General features: G+C 36.3%; 1 protein-coding gene across 8 annotated transcripts in view; it reads left to right on the top strand.

Annotated features, from left to right (window-relative positions):
• The window catches only part of AGO1 (protein argonaute-2), a 48,579-nt gene that overhangs the window by 17,675 nt on the left and 13,679 nt on the right, over positions 1 to 17,225 (top strand). For 4 of the 8 annotated variants that reach the window (XM_046628873.2, XM_046628871.2, XM_046628869.2 and 1 more), the window contains 11 exons: positions 6,061 to 6,198; positions 7,070 to 7,392; positions 8,442 to 8,748; positions 8,950 to 9,172; positions 9,793 to 9,940; positions 10,033 to 10,296; positions 10,965 to 11,283; positions 12,028 to 12,379; positions 12,629 to 12,962; positions 15,888 to 16,087; positions 16,327 to 16,449. In XM_046628873.2, coding sequence (XP_046484829.1) covers positions 6,061 to 6,198; positions 7,070 to 7,392; positions 8,442 to 8,748; positions 8,950 to 9,172; positions 9,793 to 9,940; positions 10,033 to 10,296; positions 10,965 to 11,283; positions 12,028 to 12,379; positions 12,629 to 12,962; positions 15,888 to 16,087; positions 16,327 to 16,449 — 2,731 coding nt within the window. Of the gene's footprint in view, positions 1 to 1,387; positions 1,658 to 6,060; positions 6,199 to 7,069; positions 7,393 to 8,441; positions 8,749 to 8,949; positions 9,173 to 9,792; positions 9,941 to 10,032; positions 10,297 to 10,964; positions 11,284 to 12,027; positions 12,380 to 12,628; positions 12,963 to 15,887; positions 16,088 to 16,326; positions 16,450 to 17,225 lie in introns of those variants that run through there. The other 4 variants (XM_046628875.2, XM_046628874.2, XM_046628876.2 and 1 more) reach the window with 4 other exon arrangements.

Raw genomic sequence — 17,225 nt, 5'->3', positions numbered from 1 at the left:
TAGAAGTTCAAGTAGAATAAATGATTTGACATATTGCTTAAAATTTGCTTTACAGCTGTAATTGAGATTACTGACATTACCAACAATTCTTATTCCCTTGGTAACCGTAGCCTAGATCATGATCGGTCCAGTCCTAAGGAACAACAGAATCCTCGTGTACTCGACGCAAATAGAAAAATATAAAGTCCTGCGTCGAATAATTCTTGTAGTAACGAATTTCAAACTTTGCCGAACAATAAACCGTACTTTTTCACTGGCAATCAAACAAAAAAAACAGCCGATCTTCTCTTGACTCGGGTAAAAAGCTTAATGGACCACTCAAATTTGGCGCAGCGGGAACGGCGAGAAGTTGCCCACCCCTACCGTAGCTTCTTGTCAACGGCGAATTTTTCACAGCTCTAACCAACAGCTGCTGCCATCTAGTATTACGTTCTTATCAATTGTATTACGTTGGTAACACTGGAATTCTCTTTGCAACCACTGAAATATATATAACTGGAATGCGCATCGGTATCCTAGCTGAAGTAAAAGCCTTCGGCGCACCGAGAGTGAAGCAAGAAAGGTGACCTCTCTCGCTCGCTCCATGTACAGCCATCAAAAAAGTAACACGACTCGATCGCCTTGTCGTTCAGCGAATATCACGGCGGATAACATTTTTGATTCGACAGTGCAACCATGCGCAGTAGCTAATAGAAAAAAACAGGTGGTCACTAGACCTTTGAGCTATCTCTCTCTACGCTACCCTCACCACTTTGGTGCGCTTTACTTTTACATCAATTTTTTGACACAAATCGACACCAAGTGATTTAATTGGTCAGATCCAACGAAATAGGCCAATGAAATCACTTTGTGTCGTGTTGAGTCAGAAAATTGACGTAAAAGGAAAGCGCCCTATGTTCAGTTATTCCATCAGTATTTTCCACGCAACCACCATAATCAGAGCTGCCAATGTCAAGTGCGAAAAATAACCACTTTCCATGATAAGCCGAACCCAATTTGTGTTCATATACACAGTTACCGATAGTTTACTTTTTCTTATTAAAATCATTACTGTAGCATTCAAGCTCGATGTTCATTGTTTGTTTCCTTATTGTTCTTTTAGTTCAAATTCTGTTTTACCATTACTTTACGTACAAAAATTGAAAAAAAAAGAAAAAAAAACGCGTATTTAATACATCTTGACAGAAACTGTACATAATAATCGTTGAAATGACTGACCAAAAGTTCGTTTAGTTATTCATTGACTGAGAAGTTAACATACTGTTGAAATGTGAATTACAATAATCAATTTTGCATTAGTTGAAATACCTTTTCATGTATATACCTTGGTGCATATTAAGCGGCAAGAGGTTGCAGCAATATTCGTATTTTGTATCTGTCAGGTTTACAGCCTGGTGGCACTAGACAATTGATATAATAGTGACCAATAAGGTGCTGGCTGGTGTCAGCCATTGCTAAAGTAAGGTAGGGACTATCTGGCTCGCCTGGCCTCCGAGCAGTGTGGTGTTGGGCTGGGGGAAGTAGTGTCGTGTGGCCAAGTGGGTTTTGTGTTGTGAAAAACCAAAAAACAACTTTTTTTTATACTTAATTTATTAGTGATAATCGTCATTTCGCGTACCCGAATATCATCGTCCAAAAATGTATCCTGTAGGCCAGCGTGAGTATATTTACATTTAACGTTAGTGAAAAGAGAGCAAGACGAAAACGGAAGACTGTGAAAGGGAGCAAAAAAGAAACAGAGAAACTGAAAATGAGAAACAAAAGAATCAACAGAGAGTAAAACTAAGGCAGAACAAAAACAATAACAAAAAGAAACAACGCTATTCGTTTGTTACACACGCTTACAGGGCACGCAGCGTTAGAGGCACGCACGCATGCACGCACGCTCGTCCGTCCGTTCGTCGTTCGTACGCACGTACTCGCCCCCCCCTCCCCCTGCCCACGTCTTCCAACTAACGAAAATAGGTCACAGCTTATTAAAAACTGAATAGGCGCGTACGTACAATATCAAGGATAATTAAAATAGGGAGAGAGAGAGAGAGAGATAGCGGAAAAAATCGCCAGGATTAATATCACTGAGTATCCAAACTTCCTAGAGAGCGAACGGCGTCCGTGAAACTGGACGACGACTCATCAAGTGATTGGAGAATATGTACGGTTCTTCGTAACTAGTCGATTCACCTCGAGCCTCTTTGTTCACAGCTCCTGGCGTTTCCTCGGCTCGACGTAGCTGAGAATGATTTACGGCTTCATTTCATTTCGACGGTTTTCAGACACTCGGCATCGATAATTCCCTGTCGCATATTACACGCCGTTTCGCGTGACCTCGAATGAACCCGAGGTTCTAACTCTTCTATGTTTCGACACGCGGGCGAATACCTCTCCATAGGCTACCTAGCTGCTTGTTTCTTCGTTCGATCGTCGCTTGTTTAACGTTTGCCTAGCTGCGTCACGGTCAAACCAAGGGAAACACTTATAGAACAGTTATGCTTAATCTGCAAATCTTTTCGGTCAGCGTGGAACGGTTCCGCTTTATTTTCCAAGCGACTGGACGAAAATTTAAGGGGTGCTCTGGTCGATTTTGACGTGACATATATATCTCCAAATATAAAAGACGACGTATCATACATTTCTATTTGATGCAGAAATAAAGGAATGGTATAAATTCTATGAATATACTTGTGCGATTTCATAAAAACTGCGATGAAACTGATGTTTTGAAAATTCAACTGCTGTGAAGTTATATTCTGAAACTCCAGGATAGAGCTTTTTCGTTTTGATTCGTTACGTTAACCTTGCTAACTTCAAACTTGTACGTTTTAACCCTGTACTACAATACTTTTCAGTAATAAAAGACCTGATAACCATGTTGATTATCCATGCAGTTATTATTACTACCTTATAAAAGCTGCTGAGTTACATAAATATTATATGTGATAGACACAAGTTAATAACAAATACAGACACACACACATACACAAATCTTGAACACAAATGGCGGGGCTCAATTGTTTCGTTTTCCTTCCTTTCATCTCCTTCCACGCGTAATGAAATACAATAAATCAATAATTTCCTCTATGGAAATTCTAGCAATTTTATTGTCCAGCTGCTTTGGTGTATCAATGAAGTTCAAGCAGTATAAATTTGAATGAATCAATTGTGTGGTTACCGCATTGACTGACGGACTATCAAAAACAGCGAAACCAATTCATTATATCTATGAGTCCATCTCGATCCAATAATGGCTGTGGGAAGGGGCATGCAAATAACTCAGAAACATGAAATCCGATAACCTCACGATCAAAAGCATTGTACATAATCAATATTATCAGAGATGATTTCGGAGAACTTGTATTCAAATGCTTTTGACAAAAAGACAAATGGTATTGCCCACCAATGCATACCTCATTGTCATGTAATTGGAATTCTGTTCATATTGTACGTTTACTTACTGATCGATACGAAATAACTAAAGGGCTATTTTGGTTTAATCATTCTCAGATTTTCTATTCCTTCGAATATAGTGGTATAGAATAATAATTGCTAGGTTGTAACCAAATGTCATTCTGTTCGCGGTTGCAACATCTGTTGCTATTTTAATAACATGTAGTCAAGCTGTTTAAAAAAAATTTGAGCTGTTCGACAATCGCATCGAATCTTTTCGAGATTTATTTAACTAACAATTGGCGTGAAATAATCAATTGGTTCTAATAACACAAATTTAGTTTGAAGCAGAAAGATTATCGGAAAATCACATTTCAGCAATGGACATTTGATTTAGTTATTTGAAAACAAGATCAAATCATTTTTTTTAGTTCTTTGAACTCTCTATCTCATTCTTCTCAAAGTTCGACTCTAAGCTTTAAGCGTTATGACTAATTCTTCTTTTTGGTTCAACAATCAATGAGAATAAGAAAATTGAATACAGTTTTATTGTATCACCAAAGTAGATTCCCAAGAAATAGCAACACAGACTCCAATATCAATTTTTACAAAATTTAGTCCTAGAATTTCACTCTGTGTTAATTTATAGCTATTCATGTATTTACATACTTTAAATTCTAATTAATTATGATTCTAATAACTAATTTATCTCGTACACACAATATTAGTATCGACATATTTTTATCAGAGACTATAGGTTGTTGCTCATTTATGTCTTACAATACAGTCATTCTCTTCTTCGATATTAATCTGGCTCAATTTATCACCAAATCTCAACATCAAATTAGAGCTTACATAAATATACGTACGCAGAGGTGAGAAGTTCACAGAATTTCCAGTGTGCAACTAATCACTCTATTTTTCCACTATTTTTCACACCTATTATTATTTACCTCTATTTACATGTCTTTGATAAGAAGAAAGTACAAACTTTGCTCTCTGCGTCAACGTGCCCCTCTAAATGCCAGGATGCCTTTGTACGTGGCTGGTTCCATTTAAAATAACCCAGAATAGGTCAAGACGGAAAATTGAGAAGACTTGTAAAAAACATGCACGATTCTTTGGCAAATTCGAGGAGACCCATATTCTATCATTATTCTCTAAAAAAATTTGCGAGAGTAAGATAACAGAATGAAGAAATATTAACACTATGAAAGGAATACAAAAGACTCACGTCTGGAAAAAGGAAGTAGAAATGAACCGCATTTTCACTGCAATAAGGAAGAACGATTTGAATGAATTGTCAATGTGCGCGATGATTCAAACAGAAGTATGTCTAAACTCTTGAATAATTGTGTATGGGGTATTCATGTTTATTGTTATAATATTCAATTATTTTAATGATGATATAGTCTTCCAATGTATTTTTCATACTTTCCATAATTACTTAGTTGCTTTTATACATGTATTGCGCAGAAAGAAACAATGTAGCGACATAGAGAAAATAATTTGCATATTGTAGAAAATATAAGCTATTCGAACACATCGAAAATTCGTAATATTGAAAAATTCATATCTCCTTTCAAAGAATTTGCTCGCTAACGAAACTTGTGTGAAAAGTTGGTACTTTTATTTGAATTTTTTCGCAGTGTTCTATATTACACTGAGTAACTCCGGCAATTTGGGATCGATCTTTCTTAACTCCAAATTTGCTGAATGAAGGTAAAAATAGTCACATTTTTACACCAAGTTTTTTAGAGTAAAATGACAATATGGAGTCCTTCAACTTTGCCAAAGTATCATATCGATTTTTTACAAGTTGTTTGAATTTTTTGTCCTGATTTTACCGGAGGATATGTGATGGAACTGTCCTATAATGCATTTTTGTCACCCCAATATTTGTTAATCGTTGAGAAATGAGCTCAAGATTGGTTCAAAATGCCACTATTTTAGCAAGTATTTTTTATGGTTGATAGCACTAATACAACTATATTTCGGAACTTTAGTCGCTGCAAGCCCTGAATTCATGAATTTAATTTAAGGATATTTTCAATTTACTTTTTCCTTTTTATTAAACAATAATTATAAAATATATTGCGGCAACATATATTTCTCTCAATATTCTTTTTCTACTTCTTCTATTCTTCAATTATTCTTTGACCAAATTGAGAGTAAAATTTTAGGCTTTCTGACATTCTCTTTGCAATTTTGCTCTTTCTTCCGTCTTGTTTTTAATTTTTATCAATGTTGTAAATGATTGGGCAATATTCAAGAAAGTTTTTTCCCTTCGTTTCCTACATTATTTTCATCGTGAGTTGTTATTAAATATAATTTTCCAAAATACTCGCTGCACTTCGTTGTAATAGATGACTTGATAAAGATATTCTCAGCTGTGTCATTCGTTTTCAAACTTGGACAATCCGTGGTCGTTTAAGTAACACATCAGCAAAGTAAAATCCAGAACTATCTCACTTCTTGGAATTTATTTTTTGATCGACACTTTGGATTTGTTAGCCAGAAGAAGGTTTTTCACAACACTTGTACGATCTTATTCTTCAAATCTGTTCGTTATTCTGTTTAAAACAATTGTTATTCTGCAATAGATTTATTTTGCAGAGCATTTCCCCCTAAAATGTGTAAAGCTTGCATTTTTCACTGATCGAATGTTACTTGCAGCTCCGCCACCTGGGCCAACGTCCAGCTCCTCTGTAGGAAGTGGTGGGGCATCAGGGAGCAACGTCGTAGCCTCGAGCTCCTTGGGTTTGGTTCCCGCACAACAGACACACACACCTCCTCAGCCGCCTGACCTACCCAGTAAGTATGTCGGTGTAAAAAACACCGCCAAAAGCAAGGCTTTTCTTAGAATTTAAAAACTCGTAATTATGAATTTCGTAACATTGATGCAACAGTTTAACGTATTTTTCGGAAAACGCGTTATTTCGCAACTTTAGGATTGCCTGGAATTCAGTCAACTTTAATCAACCACAAGTTACTCATATTTTGTAACTTCCTTCTTTTCAAGATATTCTTAAGTTGGAATATAGTGATTTTTCATTCGATGTTTCGGTATATTAACGTTATTATAGCTTCGATTTTCTTATATTCATGAAGACAAATTGTTTAGGGTGAACCTGTGTACATGGCGAAGAAAATAACTATTGCTCAACTTTAAGATTAGTTTATAAAATTAGTTACACTCACAAAATAGAGTGACTTTGCTTCTATTGTACTATCGTTTACTGTTTTATGAGTTTTTACCCATTTTAAGGGTTTTAAGTACTGATTGTCTAAGTTAATGTTACGAATATCAACCTTGTAGAATAGAATCAGAGTATCGTGCTAACTGTGCAAAATTGTTAGGATAGTCGTAGAAAGTTCTGTACTTTAACGAAGAGCAGATAAATAAATAATTGAATATATCAGTCATTTTGGTATTAATTGGAGCTGGATTTCCTACAAAATTTTTTTGTGTACACAGATTCTGCACGGTATTATATTGTCTCTGGCCCTTGAAAAGGGCAACTCTGATAAAATATAGTAGAAATAAAATAATAGTTTGAGAATAAGTATTTTGAATACGTAAGTACAAAAACAAATGAGAAGTAAAATAAATTGAAAAAAAAAAAAAATTAAACAATAACGGTATATTTAAATGTAGTTTAAATATTGAAATGCGAATCAACAGAAGAGAAAGACGATGATTCTGATGAGCAACAAACCATTCCAGTGTTTTCATGCCCAAGAAGACCGAACATCGGAAGAGAGGGCAGGCCGATAAGCCTGAGAGCTAATCATTTTCAAATAACGATGCCGAGAGGGTTTGTCCATCATTATGATATCAACATACAACCAGACAAATGCCCCAGAAAAGTGAACAGGGAAATCATTGAGACTATGGTCCACGCTTACAGCAAGATATTCGGCACTCTAAAACCCGTTTTCGATGGTAGAAATAATCTTTACACTAGAGACCCGTTGCCTATTGGCAATGACAGGATAGAACTTGAGGTGAGTCCTAATTTGTTTAACGAATTGAATATGAAATTCAGAGATATTGATTGCGATTAAAAAGAAACACAATGGAAAATATTTCCAACGGAAATTCTACAATTTCGGGAGAATTGGCTTTATTTATATGAAATTGGATTGACAAATCGAGTAATTTTTCAGCTGCAATGCTTGACAAAATATCAAAAGTTTTACTTTAGTCGAAAGTAAAATAATTCATCGACGTTGCACACAGTGTAATTAAAAATTTCATAAATCGATAGAAGTCAGGAAATTAGATTGAACGTCTGTGATTTACAACATAGTATTGCAACTTATTTTTATTTTTATTCAATGATTAAACTTGCATTATTTTAAAAATAGTTGTATATATTTGATAGAGCTTTCAAAGTGTTATATTAAACACTTAAATCTGTTCTCACCTGGAAGAGGTCAGAATATAGATCCAAAATGGAAGTTTCTAACAACGCTCATTATTGACTTTTTTTTTTTTTTTGTTAAGAATCGTTGGTATGAACTATTATTTATAAATACTTGAAGATTAGTTTACTCGAATTGTAAACAGTGTCCCGATTGCTTATCAGAATTATTCTTTTATGATCAAGAAATAAAATAGGAGAAAGTATTTTACCCACGAAAATCGAATCGAATATTCGAGTATTCGAATAATTCCAACTTGTTCAAATAGTTGGGATTTTTCAAATACATATTTCTAATGGTTTGAATAACTGTAATGCTTTGAATTATTCAAATTATTTGGTTGTTGGACAATCTAAACGCGATAGCACGAATAGGCTGATTACAATTTAAATATCGGTTAAGCAGACCAATATTCTACTAAAAATCGAATTATTCAAATTACTTCAAGACTTGAATTATTCTAACTATTTCTAGACTCAAATCATTTGTAATATCAAAATTATTCCAAGACTCGAATTATTCAGATTATTCGATTCGAATATTACTCAGCAATTATTCGAGATTCCAAATAATTTGCACACTCCTAATTTAAAATACAGTGGATAACGAAGAATTCCTTGAAATTGCAGGTGACTCTGCCTGGTGAAGGCAAAGACAGAGTGTTTCGAGTAGTTATAAAGTGGGTGGCTCAGGTGTCTCTCTTTGCGTTGGAAGAGGCTCTGGAAGGACGGACCAGGCAAATTCCCTACGACGCTATTCTTGCTCTGGACGTTGTAATGCGGCACCTACCATCCATGACTTACACTCCCGTCGGCAGGTCATTTTTCAGCAGTCCGGATGGCTACTATCATCCGCTCGGCGGCGGCAGAGAAGTTTGGTTCGGTTTTCATCAGTCCGTCAGGCCCTCGCAGTGGAAAATGATGCTCAATATTGACGGTCAGGCTCAAGTCGCGCTTCAAATTTTTAAAATTGCTGATCTACTTCGCACTATAAATATTAAAGCCGATGTCAATCAAATTTAACAAATTTTTCACATTTGTATACTGGAATACGACTGATTCACATCGCTTTAACTTTGCAAAAGTTTTACACTGAATTTCGTAAGTTTTCCAATACCATTCTCCTTTTCTTTTGCAGTTTCTGCAACGGCGTTCTACAAGGCGCAACCCGTAATAGAATTCATGTGTGAGGTACTTGATATACGAGATATCAACGATCAGCGTAAACCACTCACTGACTCTCAGAGGGTGAAGTTTACTAAAGAAATAAAGGGCCTTAAAATTGAAATAACACATTGTGGGACGATGAGACGGAAATACAGAGTATGTAACGTCACCAGAAAGCCTGCACAAATGCAATCGTGAGTAAAAAATACCACACACCAAGTTGCACAACCATATATCACTTAAAAGTCGAACTTTTCATAATCTTTTGATTCGCAAATAGTTTTTTTTAAGGCAAAACATACAAGGACAGTTTTTAAGTATTGATTGTGAAAGTTTTTGATGAACTGCTGTTTAGCTATACCTTTGAACTAAGGGGCTGTCTATAAACTACATAGCTGTATTTTGGGCAGCTCCATTACATTAAAAAACTGTTAAAGGAGTCTTTTTTTTTTTTTTTTCAATTTTTATTATTCTAAGACAGCCCAAGGAAGAAATGACAAGATTAACCATGCATGCAAATCATTATTAACAGGTAAAGAATTGTTCTCAGCTTTCTTTCGTGATAATCAAGCTGTGTTTTAAGTGTACCTATTACAAAGGCACGTCGTTGAAACCTGTGACTGCAAAAGAGATAATATTGCGTGCGGAAATATGACTTAGAATGTATCAATTATAAAACGACTTATCGTATACTAAGACCTCCCCCCTCCCTCATGTACCCTAGCCGGACCTTTCACCCTCCCAAACTAGCTGCTTGGTTTGTGGACAGCCCATAGTAAAAATAATTTTATTTTCATACTTTCCAATGTTCCAGATTTCCTCTGCAATTAGAAAACGGACAAACAGTGGAATGTACAGTTGCCAAATACTTTTTAGACAAATATAAAATGAAGCTAAGGTATCCGCATCTTCCATGTCTTCAGGTCGGCCAAGAACACAAACACACTTACTTGCCGCTTGAGGTAAATTATGAAAATTTTTCAATATCTTGTTGAAGTTGATTGACAATCATAAATGAATCAACGAATCGATCGATCTGTGTGATTATTTCCAGGTATGCAACATAGTGGCGGGACAACGTTGTATAAAGAAATTAACTGACATGCAAACGTCAACGATGATCAAAGCGACAGCACGCTCGGCACCAGATCGTGAGCGCGAGATAAACAACCTAGTCAGACGTGCAGACTTTAATAATGACTCCTACGTACAAGAATTCGGTCTCACAATATCGAACAACATGATGGAAGTCAGAGGTCGTGTGTTACCGCCACCAAAATTACAGTACGGAGGGCGTGTTAGTTCACTCAGTGGACAGGTAAGGGAACCAAGTGTCTTTTTGCTAAGTAGCCTGGTTTCCCAGAAATCGATGCTTTGTATCAATTTTAATGCCGTGTTATGGTACATCGAGTATTTTTGTATCCTTAAATTACGAAAATCTGTTTGGTAAACACAAGATTGGATATCGATGCTACATTTCGATTTGTTTAAAAATTGTTGAAAACCTAATAGATTTGGTCGATTTCACTCTGCGGTTGCTTATTTTATTCAGAAGACTAAAGACTATTTCGGACACAGTCTCTGATATAAATCTTCTATTTTTCCAGTAGCTGATTTAATATTTGTCATTTGTTGATTACAGTCCATATGTGTTGCAAAGAAGTAAAATTAAATATTCAACGATACTAGCGTGACAAAAAAAGTGTTTCACTTAAATAACTCGAAAATGGGTGGACCTATTCAAATTGAATTTCTTCGATTGATTCAGTTTCATTTTATTTAGAACTGATTGGATTTTAAGCAAAATCGGTCGTACCATTTCTGGGTTATTTGCGAAAATGAAAATTCCTTTGTCCGAAAATAACTCAAAAACATATGGACCAATTTTAATCAAACTTAATATAGAATTGAGTAAATTTTTACCGGAATCGTGTAATTTTTTGAACTAAGAATCCTATAAATTTATTTTGTTTTCATTTTCAATAGACAAAACAGCAGGCACTGCCGAATCAAGGTGTGTGGGACATGAGAGGGAAGCAATTTTTCACTGGAGTCGAAATCCGAGTTTGGGCTATAGCCTGTTTCGCACCGCAAAGAACTGTGCGCGAGGACGCCTTGCGAACTTTCACGACGCAGCTGCAGAAGATAAGCAACGATGCGGGAATGCCGATCATTGGACAACCCTGCTTTTGCAAATACGCCAACGGACCCGACCAAGTTGAACCCATGTTTAGATACCTAAAGACAACATTCCAGGCTTTGCAGCTCGTCTGCGTTGTTCTACCGGGAAAAACTCCCGTCTACGGTGAGGCAGCTTGGATTTTTCTTCTTTGGTATCACCCAGTTTCAACTTTGAACTTAAAATTTTCCTCGTCATCTTTTATTGATAGAATTAATGATCAATTGGCGCAATCTAATATTTTAAGTTAATTAATTCATACCTGGAACTGATATTACATAGTTTCTTATTTGGGGTATGCAAATAATTCGAAATCATGAATCATTCGAATCGAGTTTGGATAATTTGAATTTGTGGAATCGTTACGTTGGAACCGCGAATTGTCTATTATTATATTATATACTGGCAAAATAATATTAATTTCATCAAGTTAAACTTCATTTTATGTCCAAAATAATATTTACAGTCACAACCATCATTCCACGGTAAGTACTTCTGAAGCAGGATAAGGAAGATGGAGAATTCGCATAATCTTTACTGATCAAATTATTAAAATAATTCGAAACTTCGAACCAATTTGTGAATAGCTTTTACAGGTCCAATCACTTTCTGATTACTTTTAAAGCAAATCTCTATTTTTTTAACTGCATTTCAGATAAATGAGTTGCTGAACAACTTTGCTTTAAAAAAAGTTAATCTGCGAGTGGAAATAATTGAATGATAATTCTAGGATTGTTTGTGGCTACGTTTAGAACTAGCATCGAAAATACTGTGCAAAAGTCGCAGAAATTTTCTTATTTGTTGAAAATTGTCGTTCAATTTCGTAAATTTCTTAACGAATCACGTATTAACTTTCCTTATTTCTTACAGCGGAGGTAAAGAGAGTCGGCGACACTTTGCTGGGCATGGCGACGCAGTGTGTGCAGGCAAAGAACGTCAACAAAACGTCGCCGCAGACGCTGTCTAACCTGTGCCTAAAGATAAACGTCAAACTGGGCGGCATAAACAGCATTTTAGTTCCGAGTATCAGACCGAAGGTATTTAACGAGCCTGTTATATTCCTCGGTGCTGATGTCACTCATCCGCCAGCTGGCGATAACAAGAAACCAAGCATTGCTGCTGTTGTCGGAAGCATGGATGCTCATCCTTCAAGGTACGCAGCGACGGTGAGAGTTCAGCAGCACAGGCAGGAAATCATCCAGGAATTAAGCTCCATGGTCAGGTGAGCATAAAACATCAACCAAAAATTATCTATTCGAACTAATTTCACATTTTACTCTATTAAAACATCAGGAGATGACTTTTAGGCCATCTTAAATAACTTTTGTCTTTTTCCTAGAGTTTGATGTTGGAAAATAAAATAATTTGTCTGCCTTGAAAACTAAAACAAAAAACTAAAATTTGAAACAGTCCAGTGTTTATGCACATGATTTATTTCTCGAATAATTTTGGATTTCCTTAATAATTTCAGAGAGCTGCTTATTATGTTTTACAAAAGTACGGGTGGTTACAAACCTCACAGGATAATATTGTACCGCGATGGAGTGTCAGAGGGGCAATTTTTGCATGTACTTCAGCATGAACTGACGGCTATTAGAGAAGCTTGTATTAAATTGGAGAGTGAGTACAAACCCGGCATCACCTTTATCGTCGTGCAAAAACGACACCACACGAGGCTGTTTTGTGCTGATAAAAAGGAACAGAGCGGCAAGAGCGGAAACATTCCTGCTGGGACTACTGTCGATGTTTGCATCACGCATCCCACTGAATTCGACTTTTATTTATGCAGCCACCAAGGCATACAGGTAAATGTGAATAGAAAGTGTTCTTCCTCTTGAGCACAACTGTAAGAATGTCTGTAAGTGTGTTTACATTTTGGAATCTTACACTTCTGATGCGAAGCCCGTAAGACAGTCAATGACCGTCTAATAATTGAAATGCGGATATGCATTATCATTAATCACGAGGACTTTTCATTGTTGAAGATATAAATTTGATAAATTTGAAAAACTAGGAAATTTGATAAATTTGAAAAACTAGGAAATTTGATAAATTTGAAAAACTAGGAAATTTGATAAATTTGAAAAACTGGTAAATTTATATCTTCAACAATGAAAAGTCCTCGTGATTAATGATAATGCATATCCGCATTTCAATTATTAGACGGTCATTGACTGTCTTACGGGCTTCGCATCAGAAGCGTAAGATCCAAAATGTAAACACACTTACAGACATTCTTACAGTTGTGCTCAAGAGAAAGAACACTATCTATTCACACATACAAAAGCACAAGAAAACAAATTTGAACTAACTGGTGATGAGAGGAATTAACGACATCAGAGTCAGGGCGGCTAGGTGGTCTAGTGGAGTAAGGCTCCGGTAAAGCATCTCTAGATACCAGAAATTGAATTGAATGATGAAGAAATTGAAATGCGGATATGCATTATCATGAATCACGAGGACTTTTCATTGTTGAAGATATAAATTTGATAAATTTGAAAAACTGGTAAATTCGAAAAATTAAGGGCGGAGCCAGGAATCGAACCTGGTATCTAGAGATGCTTTACCGGAGCCTTACTCCACTAGACCACCTAGCCGCCCTGACTCTGATGTCGTTAATTCCTCTCATCACCAGTTAGTTCAAATTTGTTTTCTTGTGCTTTTGTATGTGTGAATAGAAAGTGTTCTTTCTCTTGAGCACAACTGTAAGAATGTCTGTAAGTGTGTTTACATTTTGGAATCTTACGCTTCTGATGCGAAGCCCGTAAGACAGTCAATGACCGTCTAATAATTGAAATGCGGATATGTATTATCATTAATCACGAGGACTTTTCATTGTTGAAGATATAAATTTGATAAATTTGAAAAACTGGTAAATTTATATCTTCAACAATGAAAAGTCCTCGTGATTAATGATAATGCATATCCGCATTTCAATTATTTATATATAAATTTGATAAATTTGAAAAACTGGTAAATTTATATCTTCAACAATGAAAAGTCCTCGTGATTAATGATAATGCATATCCGCATTTCAATTATTAGACGGTCATTGACTGTCTTACGGGCTTCGCATCAGAAGCGTAAGATTCCAAAATGTAAACACACTTACAGACATTCCTACAGTTGTGCTCAAGAGAAAGAACACTTTCTATTCACACATACAAAAGCACAAGAAAACAAATTTGAACTAACTGGTGATGAGAGGAATTAACGACATCAGAGTCAGGGCGGCTAGGTGATCTAGTGGAGTAAGGCTCCGGTAAAGCATCTCTAGATACCAGGTTCGATTCCTGGCTCCGCCGTTAATTTTTCGAATTTACCAGTTTTTCAAATTTATCAAATTTATATCTTCATACAGGTAAATATTACGTGTATTTACATTGAGTATTGATGAGTTTTCGATATTGGAAATGTTTTCTTTTTTCTTCACAATATGCTCTGTCGGAGATGGTCGAAAATCATAATTTGGAACACAGAATTTGAACTTTAGTATAACAAGTGAAAAATACTTAAAAATATATCGAAATGACAATTAGTTCATAAATGTTGTCATTTTTGTTGAAGAACTGAAATTCCTGGGGAAATATTTAGAATCCTATCCAGGTATTTCGAAAATTCACAGCAATATTTATGAAAAATTTTAGAACATCTAAAAATCGTACATATTATTAATAATATCGAGATTTCGTACAAGGAACGGTAGAAATAAGAAATAAGAAAACCGAAGTTAGAAAAAAGGAAATACTCTGTATAAATTTTATGACTCTCCGACTAACTTAAACTCTAAAACACGGCAAAGCACACAATATTTGTAAAATCTTGTGTAAAGAATTCCAAGAAGCACCTAAACACTTAAATTTTTACACATATAAGCTTTTGGAAACCTGTGTTTTGCATCTGAACTGAAATTCTGACTCCAAATCATCAAATATTTTGACATTTTCTTTAACAAGGGGAGTGTCAAACTTGGGAATCACAGATTTCCATCACTTTTATATATATTGTAGGGCAGGGTCCCCTCAATAAATATATAAAGCGGCAAGACGCCATTCGTTTTTATTATTGAGAAATTTCAACTCAAAGTTCTATATGTAACTTAAGTAGAAGGAACCTTTTTACCGGTTGCAGCAATAGTTCCGTGGCGTAGCGGTAACGCTCTTGCTTACTGAGCGACTTTATTTTTGATAATATTGATTACTTTGTTATTATAATTATTACAAATCCTATTTTTTATCATTTTTTGTATTTTTTCCTAACTTAAAAATAAAAAAATAATTTATAGAAATATTAATTATTAATTATTTATTTTTGTATTAAATAATTTATAAAAAAAAAAAAAAAAAAGTAACTCTAACGGAACTTGAACAGCCGTTCGGTCCCTCAGTAAGCAAGAGCGTTACCGCTACGCCACGGAACTATTGCTGCAACCGGTAAAAAGGTTCCTTCTACTTAAGTTACATATAGAACTTTGAGTTGAAATTTCTCAATAATAAAAACGAATGGCGTCTTGCCGCTTTATATATTTATTGAGGGGACCCTGCCCTACAATATATATAAAAGTGATGGAAATCTGTGATTCCCAAGTTTGACACTCCCCTTGTAAGTGTTCTATCATTACTGTAACGACCAACACCCAAACTTATTGAACCAAACAAAACGACTTTGCAGTCTTTCATTAATCTAAAACTCGTATTCGCCCAATCATAATCGATTTTTGTTAATTGCAGGGCACGTCAAGGCCGTCGCACTACCACGTTTTGTGGGATGACAATCACTTCGAGAGTGACGAACTCCAGTGCCTTACGTATCAGCTTTGTCACACTTACGTTAGGTGTACGAGATCAGTCAGTATTCCTGCGCCTGCTTACTACGCTCATCTGGTCGCATTCAGGGCCAGATACCATCTAGTAGAAAAGGAACACGATAGGTTAGTAGATGTGCTAATTCAGATTTCGCACCAACGGAATAATGGAAACTAAAATCTAACATGGCGGTTGGTCACATTTAATTTTAAAACACCTCTTTCGTCGTATTTCTTTGAGTATTTTGATTCCGTGCGAAAAAACCATGGCCTCACAACTTGCATCGAGTTGTCTGTACTTTTGTATTCATGTAATTCGCCGAAAACAATCCGTTGATAGTACTGAACTGTACCTAACCTACTAGAACGGGCAGTGCCATGGAGACTAGAGGTAGGGAGGCTGAACGCAATGCTGGCAAAATGGACTGTGAAAATGAACGATCCGCGGATTTTACCCGCCTGGCGGCGCTACCAAAACCGATTCTCACGTATGTATCTTATTCGTAACCAGGCGCTGGTATCGCTTGCCGATACATCCCGAACTACAAGATCTTTCATCACTCACGATCCACTTTTCGACGATTCAGCCAAATGCGTTCGACCCATAGACTTATAAAGATAGACTGAGCGCTCCTATAAGAGGCACTGACAATTATATATAAAGGACAGAGATATATCGGGAGACTGCTCTCTCTTTTCAATCGGCGTCATGGTGGGATACAACGCAGCAGTGGAAGTGGAATAGCTAGAGATATAGGCGCATAATTTCGCCTCATTCTCCTCTACCGCCTCGATCCCCGCCACAAATATCCTCAGAGAGAGAAAGGAGTACTACCAGCATATTTCTGTCCTTTAAATGTTTGCTTCAAGCGGCTCGTGAGAGCGCTCAGTCTATCTTTATAAGTCTGGTTCGGCCTCCTTACCTCTAGTCTTCATGGGCAGTGCCATTGTTTTCGTAACACGTGGCTTAATGCAAGAGAGATAGGCACTCAAGGAACATCCATCCTTATCTACGGTTTTTCAGTTGGCCAAGTGGAATTAACCCTGGGTTCACATGTACGCAACGGCGCGCTCAACCAATAAGAGGTGATTTTGCCGTCCTTTTATTGGTTAAGCGCGGTCACCTTGCGCTTGATGCTGCGTGTATGTGTTCCAGGATTAAGGTCGTATCAAACGTCGAGTCAAAGAGCTTTAAAGACAGAAATATAACGTAATGAAGGCTTGAAGGTGCAACTGAAATTAATCGACTTGAATTTAGGTGAAA

The sequence above is a fragment of the Neodiprion pinetum genome, chromosome 5, assembly GCF_021155775.2.
Source record: "Neodiprion pinetum isolate iyNeoPine1 chromosome 5, iyNeoPine1.2, whole genome shotgun sequence".
Classification (NCBI taxonomy): domain Eukaryota; kingdom Metazoa; phylum Arthropoda; class Insecta; order Hymenoptera; family Diprionidae; genus Neodiprion; species Neodiprion pinetum.
Note: the sequence above shows the minus strand (reverse complement) of the source record. Positions and strands in the feature narration are given on the sequence as shown.